Genomic DNA, 11,278 nt, shown 5'->3' on the forward strand with positions numbered 1-11,278 from the left:
GAGAGCTAAAGAGAGCAGACTGCTCCGTGCGCTTTCGAATCGCTCTCGCGGATGTCAAACACTGATCGATCTGCGCCGCACCTCTTCTAGTCGAACACACCGGCTAGTGCTGCAGGCTTAAGGCCAAAGTATACTTCGGCCGTCCACGTCCACATGACGTCATTTTCGTCATCAGGAGGGCTCGAGGACAGCCGTGCACCCCGTCCGTGTGCAGGCAATTTTTTTGAGACCGCGCGGACGGTCCGCGTACAACAGCACATGCGCGAGGTGAAAGTTGAGACAGAGCGCAAGTCAAACTGCGCCTGTGTTGAGCTCGTCCGTCTGCACTCATCCGCGGTTGAGTATACTTTGAAAGCTGTGCGGACACGGCTGAGCGCGAGACGGAACGCGGAAAGTGAAGTATACCCGGGCCTTTATTGGCTCACTGACGCTGATGAGATTAACCCCTTAGGTATCGAAATTTGGTACCGAACGACGAGACGTTTTTCGATACTCGATGGTATCGAGGCAATTCGGTCGGTGCCTAAAAAGTATCGAACTCGATACCCAGCCCTAGCTGTATGTGTGACTGTGAGGGACTGAGAGACATTAGGAGAGCTGACAATATCCAACTTTTCAAACAAACAAACAAAAACATGCCTCGAGAGTCCAAAAGCATTCACTGTGTGATGAAGCCTATTAGAATGTAGTTAGAATGCCCTTATAACTCCAGCAATGAAACAAAAAAATACCCATGTATGAGTTTTTATGTTTTTATATTCATTGCACAAGCAATGTACTTTTCTGAATATCAGCACATGCGCACTAGCACAAATGTGCTATTAATTTTATACACCAGTGCAGAGCAACACAGTGTTTCATTCCATGAATATGTTTTTGAAAGTATCGAGTGAGCCAGTTATTCAACGGTCCATTCAGATGGACTTGTTTCATTTCTAATTGAATCAGCCGTTTTGAACGAATCGCTTGATTTGAATCATTCAATAAATCATTTATTAAAACAGGGACTTGCTGCCACCTACTGGCGGTTTTATTGTCATCTTTATTTATCAATGACAGGCCTAACCAGTCAAGGTTCCAGCATAAAAACACATTCAGCAAAATACACTTTAATTATTAATACTGACCAAAATTCCTCCATTCAGGCCCCAGAAGGAAAAAAGCTTATAAATAATAGTTAATGCAATAAGGCTAATTTTTCCATTAATTAACCTTTCTAAAAATAAGACAAATGTTGTATTCATTGTGTAAAATTAGCTTCAGAACCCACACCATCCCCCTGAATTTATTTATTTTTTTACAATTTGACCACTGTATATAAGTATATATAAAAGTAGTTAAAGTCTTCAAGAATGTTATACGATAATATTTCATAATTTTTCACTTTGTTTTGTGTACTACTTTTACTATTATAATGAAAGCTCATGGCTCTAATGACAAACCCTGCGTTTAATGTACCTGAAGTGCAATCCTTCTGCAAGCACAGTGTCCATCTGCATTCCTCCAATTCTGCTGAAGACAATTGCTCTCTGGCCACCCTCCACTACATACACAGCAAAACATAATTAGTTATTAAACTTCCAATAAACCATGAATATTCTCCTTTTGAATTCTACACAAGTAAGAAACTTGTATGGGTTTAGAACACATGTGTGAGTAAATAGCCCATCTTTAAAAAATTTCAGCATGTGTTTTACCTGTGTATGTGGCTTCTTTGACCCCGTAGGCAAGAGCTCCAGCTCCGATGAGCAGCTTCACACCCAGGCCAACCCCTCGAGGGCCAGACCCCATCCTGCCGACAACCTGCCTCAGCTGCTGCAAAAAACCCTGAGACAGACAGACAGACACATAAAGTCAGACTTTTTGAATACATCTTAAAATAACAATGTAAATTATATAAATGATGTTGTCTGATATCTAGACAGCACATCTCATATTCTACATGCTTGATCCTCCTACTAATACATGGGCATAGTGTTTATAAAGACAAACAATGAAGAGGCAATGACATAGAGGTGAGAACTGTGTACATGTATACTTTAAAGCTGATCTCAAGACAGATTTTTAGAGTAGCCTACAAAAATACATGATAATAGATACATTTCTTTAAAAATGTTATTAGTGATTTTTGTGCAAGATGTCAGTAGTTTGCTGAAGACTGCCGTGAATAAATGAATCAATTCAAGTGTGCCAAAATGACCTTGTCTAGGACAGATGGGGGGCAACTTTAAAACACGTATATAACTTCACATCACTGACACAAATTGTAATTTTGAAACTATGAATATACTATATCACAATAATCGTATTTTAATGACAATCACATACATAAAGTTATACAAGGTTACATCATAGTGGCATAACTGGACCTCTGAAGACTGCCGTTGAATAAATGAATCAATTCAAGTGTGCCAAAATGACCTTGTCTAGGACAGATGAGGGGCAACTTTAAAACACGTATATAACTTCACATCACTGACACAAATTGTAATTTTGAAACTATGAATATGCTATATCACAATAATCGTATTTTAATGACAATCACATACATAAAGTTATACAAGGTTACATCATAGTGGCATAACTGGACCTTGCAAAGCTAGCACACAACTAGCATAGCTTTCTTTAAAACATAAATAGACACATACAATTAAACGCAAACTACTAGACGCTAGTTATTTAAAATGCAGTTATTATCCTCAAACAAAATGTTTCTACACATTTCTAAGGCTTTCTTTAGATTTTAAAATATTAATTAACTTACTCCGGGATCTTTACTCGCCATGCTGTCCTGCTCTCCGCTGTACGTCACCTGTGACAGTCCAAGCACGTGGTGCTGCAAGTCCTGGGTTACCCCGTGGCACCATGGGAGTTGTAGTCTTCTGGAGAAGCTGTAGTGCAGCAGTGAAATGAACGTGATTAAACCGCAAACATTTTTTAAACATGTTTTCATTATAGCCCTGTGAAGAAGCTTGTGTGTGTGTGTGTGTGTGTGTGTGTGTGGTTGTATTTAACTTTAATTACATGCCACTTTTGGGTCTGTTTGTGAAAACACATAAGAGTAACCTACATCACTGGTTCTCAGTTCCAGTCCTGGGCCCCTGCTCTGCACATTTTGCAGGTCTACCTTATTTAACACACCTGATTCAGATCATTAACTCGACATACAAAATGTGCAGAGCAGTGGTCAAGGACTGGAATTGAGAACCACTGGCCTACATGAATGTGTCAGGAGGTGGCAGTAGAGAACTCTTGTTTACAAGAGAGTCAGGCTCTCAAACAGCTGAATTGCTATATATAGGCTAGTGTAACTATATGTTAGGCAGACACATGTGCAGTGTACATAAATCTTCATATACATCATGCACTGGGGTTTCCTTCTGTCTGTTGATTCTGTGGTGAATCTTATGAAAAAATCTCCAACCCAAACCTAACCCAACTCATTAGATCAAGGGGTTTCAAATCTGCCCTGGAGGCTCCCCAGCAATACACATTCAACTCATCAGCTCTTTAGTAGAGAGCAAGACCTGAAGTGGGTGTGTCCGATAAGGGAGAAATACAAAATATGCAGTGCAGGTTTGAAAGGACAGCGCAGGACAGGTTCGAAAACCCCTGCATTAGATTTCCATTATTGTAATGCTGGTTTGTTTTATTTTATTGTTATCTAAATAAGCGTAAAGGCACTGTGCAATTACTATGCACTGAGTTTTTATTTCATTTTATTTGAACCAACAAAAGTCAGTACTATATATAAAACCATTAAAATGAGATTGATATAAAATTCATTTTATTGAAACAAATTAGAATTTCTTTTTTCTTTAATATTATTAAAATAAAATAAAATAATTTTAAATTTCTTGTTTCTGGGGTGAAATTCTCTTGACAAGCTTTGTGAAATTCACCTTAGAGACCATTTGTACAACTGCAGTAGCTTGTTTTTGATTGGGTGGCATTTTGGCCCCTTCATATGCCAAACATTGCTATCCATTACTTCCTATAAAAGGCAACCCACCCACAAAACTGCAGAAATCGCAGACTTTGTAAATACGACCATAGCTGCATGAGTAAACTCTTTAATTACTTGGAAATGCTGGAACATTTAAGCAAAAAAGACTTTTTTATCTTAATCCACGGTTCATGAAAATCAATTCCATCAAACATAGAGTCAGAAATAAATAAATATAATGTGTTATGAAGCAAAACTGTCTGCTTCCAAACCATCCTCATTTTTCCACAAAGCTTCAGTTTGTCATAGACCTATTCCTAATCATTCATGTTAAGATGGCTACCTTTATCACTCAAGATACTTTGAAAATGTCCTTTTATTTCAAAATCTTTTTACACAAGTCAATTTGGTTAATAGGTTTTCCACAACATGTATGGCACACAGTGTATTTATTTCTATGTGTCAGCGATACCTGACATGATTGACTGTCCTGCTCCAAATCCTGCTGCTTCTGTCACTTTTTACCCCTGCTAGTCACAATGGCAGATGGTGGATGGATGAATTTAACACTGACAATAACACTCTGAACACCCATGTGATGCTCACTGTGCTGTCATTGTGTGACCTTTGACTAGTTTGACATCAGCCCATCTGGCATCTCCTGGGCTAAGGCATTCATTCATTGGCATTCACTTCAATGCATCCAAGTGTTGCCCTGTTCACCAGTGTCTAAGCAACCTCAGGTCAAGTGAGTCAAATAAAAAGAAGAGCCAATAAGATCAGCTGGCACTTCAAATGATATCATGTCAGTGCAAATGTATAGTTTCAGAAGGGTCCACATCAACTACAAGAAGTTACTCCAGTGAAATTTTTTTTTAGGACAGATCAGGTAATAGCTCTTTAAGGTTATGTACATTTTCAATTTTTACAGATACAGCACTGGGACATTCACTGTTTTGTGATTTGTTCAACACAATGACTCATTCAGAAAGTAAGAACAACTATTGTGCACTAATGCTACTTTGTCTCTGTATTTTTGTTAGGGGAAACATACAAAATAACTGGCAATGTTATGTAAAAAAAATGTTAAGTTATTAACACCTTATGGTTTTATATCACACTCTCATTTGTGCTTTAGTACTTAAAGGGGTCATATGATGCTGCTAAAAAGAACATTATTTTGTGTATTTGGTGTAATGAAATGTGTTTATGCGGTTTAAGGTTAAAAAAACACAGTATTTTCCACATACTGTACATTATTGTTTCTCCTCTATGCCCCGCCTTTCTGAAACGCGTCGATTTTTACAAAACTAATCGGTCTGAAAAGCGAGGTGTGCTCTGATTAACCAACTATCCAGTGCGTTGTGATTGGCCGAATACCTCAAGAGTCTTATCTATGCACAAACAGCTTGTAACACTCCAAAGAGAAAGGAAAAACTTGAAATCGCATCAATGACCCCTTTAATTTAGCCAAAACTGATTTTTTTGTATGATTGTTATAGAGAGAGAGGTCTGTTGAAATAAGTGACTCTCACAAGCAAGTGCTTTAATTAAAAAAACCTTGTAAATGACTCTTGAAAAGATAGCTTTGTCACGGCAGATATGAATTCAGTGAGGTTCACCAACTGCGAGTACACTTGCGCTTTAGCAGCACTCTGAACAAAGCCAGAAATTTGTTTAGTAAAATTGGCATCTTTTGAACTGAATGTAAAAGCAAATATAGCAGCACAAATAGTCCTGAATATCTTGATGTGTTGTAATGACCTGAAATATATATGTTAGAGAAAACAAATAAATATAAAACAAAAAGTTTACACATTTAGCATATGTTTGATAAAATATGCATAATATGCACTGATCTGCATATGTCACATGATATGCAATAACTTTCTTTCTTATGTGAAAATATTTTACTTATAATTTATATAACGTCATTGTCTGCGTGTGAAATGTGAATTGTAGAAGCATTTAAAATATGATTTGTAGAAGCATTACTGTGTATTAATCTAGTAGTAACTTTATTAGGAATGTATTTGCAGTCGTATTAACATTTTCTTGCATTTTAAATCTAACTCACCATGCATTTGTTAGATTTTGTCATGTAAAAAAATATTTTTCGTAGAGACTTGAAAGTCTTCAGGCTGAAAAATCTGAAGAAACAATAGGGACTGAAGAGGGTAAATACTGGAGAAAATGAGAAGAATTAACAGATGAGGTGGACTGGAATGGTGAATGAAAAAAACTATGAGCAGAATATGCAAGAGCTGCAAAGAAAAATGAATAAAGGGAGATCCATTGATAATTAAGGACACTCTTTTCATGTCCTTCAGAGATGACCTTCAGGATGGACAGAATATTGGATAAACAGTTCAAAGAATCCCCACTGCTAATATCAGGGCACACATGATTGCCACTGTGAGGTCAAATCAGCCAGCACATTAAACAACAGAATGACCGACCTGAACTGTTCAGTCGGTGAAGTGAGCCAAGTGCAAATGAGCAAGTGCTTAATGACATTGAATAATATCACAAAATGATTCTTTTCTCATGCAGAAACAGTTCTGTGCTAACAATGCATGACCCAGATGATGTCCCCCCCCCCAAAAGACACTGTAACAACTAGTTACATCGTATCCAGCATACTGGGCTTTTTTTTGTCAAAATGTTGCTGAAATCATTTCCAGGAATTCCTGAAAAATAAATTGGAAGGAAAGAAGACTTGAGGTTTGCAGTTATTGAGGATTTCTATGGCCTGACCTAGTCTTGACTCAGGGAGGGGAAATATTTGATTACATATCAGCTCATTATTTGAAGCTGACATACAGCGTAGAGTGGATGACTTCTAGTGAATAGGTCATTGTGTGTCTCACTTGTGATTAAGCTTGGACTGCTACACTGAGCAAGAGCCAATCAATCATAATGAATGCCTCCAATGAGACAGTGATGGAAGGAACATGGTACTGTAGGTCCAAGCAAAGAACCTATTTCCATTACCCCTAGTTTCCATTACAGTAATACAAAATAAGTGAATGAAAGAATAAAATAATTAAAATGTATCTCTCTCTTATCGGAAGCCCTCTTATCACTCAGCAGTATAAAGTTCATTAATAAAAAGTGTACAGTAGTGTACTGGCACAGCAGCGGCTCATCTTGAGTGTTGTTGTTATTTATGAGAGGTGGCATAGGCTATATGCTCTATATATAATCATTTGTTAGTGGTCTTTGAAGTATGTTAATTTACATAAAACACAGCGAGAATCTTCGAGAATAGTGGTTAATCAAAAAAACACAATACATGAAAATAATAATAATATCCCTAAAAATAGGGATTTTTATGTGCCTTAAATCACAAAGCACTGTAAGCAGAGTTCAGTATGTTAAACTGTATTGCTACAATGTGATTTAAACAAGAACTAAATGACAAAGAACAATACTTTACTAATATCTTCTTATTTTGTTGGACTTCGTATTAATACTCTTTGTTGGCATTATTAATCTTTTTTTTAAATCAATTTTTATTAAGTGTTACAGAAAATAGTTATACAGACATACATCAATAGGAATACAGTGCAACACACTAAATTTTCCTCATGCACCCACCAACAGCGACCATCAAGGAAGGAATGCAATCAAAGTGTGACCAAGCTAAAGAGTGTGGAGGTTGCCAACGTAAGGCATGGCATTATTAATCTTGTAATAAATGAAATTATATTTTGTACCTATGTAACTAAATATATTTTATGTTAAAATAAATATGTTAACATAGCGCATGTCCTCTTATTACTCAGCAGTATAAAGTAAATTAATAAAAGTGTAGAGTATTGCACTGACGCCCTCCGCCAACAGCAGCAGCAGCAGTAGCAGCAGTACATCTTGAGTGTTGATGTTATTCATGGGAGGTGGCATACTGTTCAATGAGGCGTGTCCGTGCTCAAGTGGGCTGGGACTCGAACATTTCCACTAAGGAGTGGAATAACCCGAGGAAAAAAGAGGAAGACCACACTGCTTTAGCCGTATCACGCAGTGAACCCTCTACCTCGAAGCTCACGGCGTGATATGTACGTCAGAAACTCGGATGCACGGTCTCGTGAAAGGTCCTGTAAGAGGAATCCTCACGTGGACGCAGCTGGAGCATGAAAACATCTCAGGATAGCTCCGCTCCTCTTTCTCCACCTCATTGACAATTTACAGTAGTGGTGTACCAACGCACACGCCGGTGTTTTCAGCAATTGGACTGAATATGTACCAGGGACATTCACAGGTAAGCTCGCTTGCTTCTTTCATTTATTATTGGCCAACGGCGCGTGAAGCATCTCATCTACCGACACGTGCGCATGAGGAAACTAAATCATCCTTAATTTGTGGAGTTTATCCTGTTCTCACCTGTCAAATCTCACTCTCTTAATATATATTTTAGTATGTGGGCAATGGGCAAAACGCATTTCACGACAAAAGCATGAACTGCATGAGGAGGACGTTAAGTGTGAAGAAAGAAAGAATGTTTCAAGGCATTATTTTGTCCTATTTAAACGTCTAACTGTCTGAACACTGTGTTCTGCTTGTATTTGTCCATGCATTCAATAAACACACCGTTGTTTTAAATAGTCTCAATATAAGCCCCTGTGAACCCCACTCATACCTCACTTAAAGTTTTATATTAAGATTACTTTTAAAGGGTTTCCTACTATGTGGTAAAATACACTTCCCTACCATAATGGAATAATTATAATTTGATGCTTTATCCTCAAAGTTTCATTACCTACATACCATGATGTGTTTGTATACATGTGTTGCACTATTTTTTAAATCAGTAGTCACATTTGCATTAACCTGTGTGTATATCATGTATATATGTACGGTTGCCTTGATTTTGCCAAATAAGACATGTTCCTGGATCAACATTTTTTGTTGATCCTGGATCAACATTATTGTCCAAAACATGGACCTAACCCTAACCCTAACCCTATCCCTACCCCTAAACCTAACCCTACCCATAATTTATCCCTAAAATCAAAGGGAAACGATAGTTGAATAACAAGGGTGTAGAAGCACCTAACTCTGGTTGTAAGGCTGAAACTGACATTTTCTGTAAACTTATCCCTCAATTCTGATTGATTGCTTGGAATGTTGTTCCACGATCAACAAGGATGTTGTTCCAGGAACATTTTGTACTTGGTGAAATCACGATCACCATATATGTACATGTATGTGTTTAGGTCTAAGTATGCACATGCCATTTATATCATTACAAAGTGGGTCTTAACATGTGTCAGCTCAGCGTTTTGAAGAACTTTATGTTTAAATGCATTTATTTCCTTTTTCCTTAAAAAATAAGACTTTTCGTCAATTAAAAATGGATGAAACTAAAATGAGCATTGATGTCATGACCCCTGCATGACTGCTGGCTCAACATCAGTGTTTTGCACTTGGAAGGAATTTGACCTTCATAGAGTCTGAACTTAGATCTTGCCTGCTGCCGTTCACATGACTGATGATGCTGCGCTTGCCTTGCACTTCAGGGAGCTGCCATCAAGTGTGGTTTGCTTCCGAGTCTTCAAGATAAATGTGTCTTCTGTCTCAGCAAGCTGTAAATCTGAGTAGTACGGTATTAGACCACAGGTCTGTGTCACATTTCTCATGATCGGACAAAGGAAAATGTGTGTTTGCGTTTACTGTTTGAAATTGTATGTTTGCAAGTAATTTGCTGCATCACGATTTGTGGCTACTTATTTTCCTGTCTGGTACTTTACATGTGCAGTACGAAGGAACAGTTGTGATGTTTTTAAATATGTTTTTAAATTTCAAGTTGTGTTTAAAGGCTCAAATGGTGCTGGTTTATGGATGTTACACAAGCTTCCCACAGATCTCTGCCACTCACAGCACTGCATGCCCTGAATCTGCATATAAGACACAGAGAGCAGGGTTGCCAGGTTTTCACAACAAAACCCGCCCAATTGCTACTCAAAACTAGCCCAAAACTAGCCCAATCGCATTTCGAGGGGGGCTCCCCATTAAAAATCACGTTCCGGGGGGTAAAATACACGTTTTTGGCGGGGTTCCCCTGGTAAAATTCGCACTCCAGGGGCTAAATATCACGTTATCGGTGTCGCTTTAACTCGCGGACATGAAAAACAACACACGGCAACAGTGACAAAGTAGCCCAATTCCACGGGAAAACCGCAAACTTGGCAACACTGACAGAGAGTGACTACTTATAAGGACGAACTTAAAATTTTCCTAAATTCTCAGATGAGAGAGTGCGTTTGAGAGGATGCCCTTATGCCCACCTGAAACTCTTTTGATATTACTATGCCCATGTACGCAATAGTTGAGGCTTTGCCTTCTGAAGGTACATTAGTTCAGCCTTGCATGGGGTTGTGAGAGACTGAAAAAGAGAAGTGCGAGAAAGCCCTTTGATGTGCTTTTCTCTTTTTATCAGAGAATTTTGTGCTTGGAATGCAGCTTTTGTCACAATTATGTTAGTCGGCTTAGATGTGTGGTTATTAAGCGTTTGAGAGTGGTAGAAAGCAAATTTAAAAGAAAAATTAAAACATTTTTAGATATTCATGGCTTTTAGCCATACAGCTGTGCGTTTCCCATACACCGACGGAACTCGTTGCTTAACCCCCATATTAAGATCCATCAATAGAAAAATGAATGAACTATTTCCCGAACTGTCACTGTTTCCCGAAACATACCTCTGTCATTTGAACCACATTAATGATGAACCACCTTAATGATGTCACATGCAGGTGAAGTAATAACATTTTCCTAAAGACAGCCAGTTACCCTCAGCGATACATTCGTATAAACCCCCACCCCAATTGTATTGTGATTCGTTTAACATCTCAACTGAATTGAATGGCCACATACTTTCATCGATTTTCAACCAGCCCAGGGTGCATCGTTACATCTCTACATTTCATACTAACAAGAAACTATATGCTTCTAATAGACTTGTGCCGGTATTCGGTAATGCGATATATCACGGTAATGAATATGCACGATATTGTTATCCTGGGCACTTCTAAATACCGTGAATAATTATATATTACAAATTATTCCGAATTTTGAATGCATTTTAAGAATACTTTTCCCATAAACTGGTCAAAATGCACAACACCACTGTATGCTGGATGAAAGACCCGTGAGCACTCTGATGTAAAGCGGACGTGAAGCACATGGCGGAACATGCGAGAGACGCTCTGGATGAAAGCGCACTTTCACTCTCTGACAGCAGATGGCGCTAAACTGCAGAAATAATAATAATAATAATGAATAATGTTCATCACAGCGCCAAATACTTAAATATTTAGACTTAATAGGCTATTT

General features: G+C 38.1%; 2 protein-coding genes across 2 annotated transcripts in view; one reads left to right on the forward strand and one right to left on the reverse strand.

Annotated features, from left to right (window-relative positions):
- Positions 1 to 2,861, reverse strand: part of phb2a (prohibitin 2a) — a 15,619-nt gene extending 12,758 nt beyond the window's left edge. The window contains exons 1-3 of the mRNA XM_016508563.1: positions 2,765 to 2,861; positions 1,698 to 1,827; positions 1,459 to 1,543 (exon numbers count right to left, since the gene is read on the reverse strand). Coding sequence (XP_016364049.1) covers positions 1,459 to 1,543; positions 1,698 to 1,827; positions 2,765 to 2,785 — 236 coding nt within the window. The 5' untranslated portion in view covers positions 2,786 to 2,861. The remainder of the gene's footprint in view (positions 1 to 1,458; positions 1,544 to 1,697; positions 1,828 to 2,764) is intronic.
- Positions 2,862 to 7,907: 5,046 nt separating this feature from the next.
- The window catches only part of LOC107705296 (PEX5-related protein-like), a 44,407-nt gene continuing 41,036 nt past the window's right edge, over positions 7,908 to 11,278 (forward strand). The window contains exon 1 of the mRNA XM_016508532.1: positions 7,908 to 8,207. Coding sequence (XP_016364018.1) covers positions 8,187 to 8,207 — 21 coding nt within the window. The 5' untranslated portion in view covers positions 7,908 to 8,186. The remainder of the gene's footprint in view (positions 8,208 to 11,278) is intronic.

The sequence above is a fragment of the Sinocyclocheilus rhinocerous genome, unplaced genomic scaffold (genome assembly GCF_001515625.1).
Source record: "Sinocyclocheilus rhinocerous isolate Xijiao unplaced genomic scaffold, SAMN03320098_v1.1 scaffold2279, whole genome shotgun sequence".
NCBI classification, from domain to species: domain Eukaryota; kingdom Metazoa; phylum Chordata; class Actinopteri; order Cypriniformes; family Cyprinidae; genus Sinocyclocheilus; species Sinocyclocheilus rhinocerous.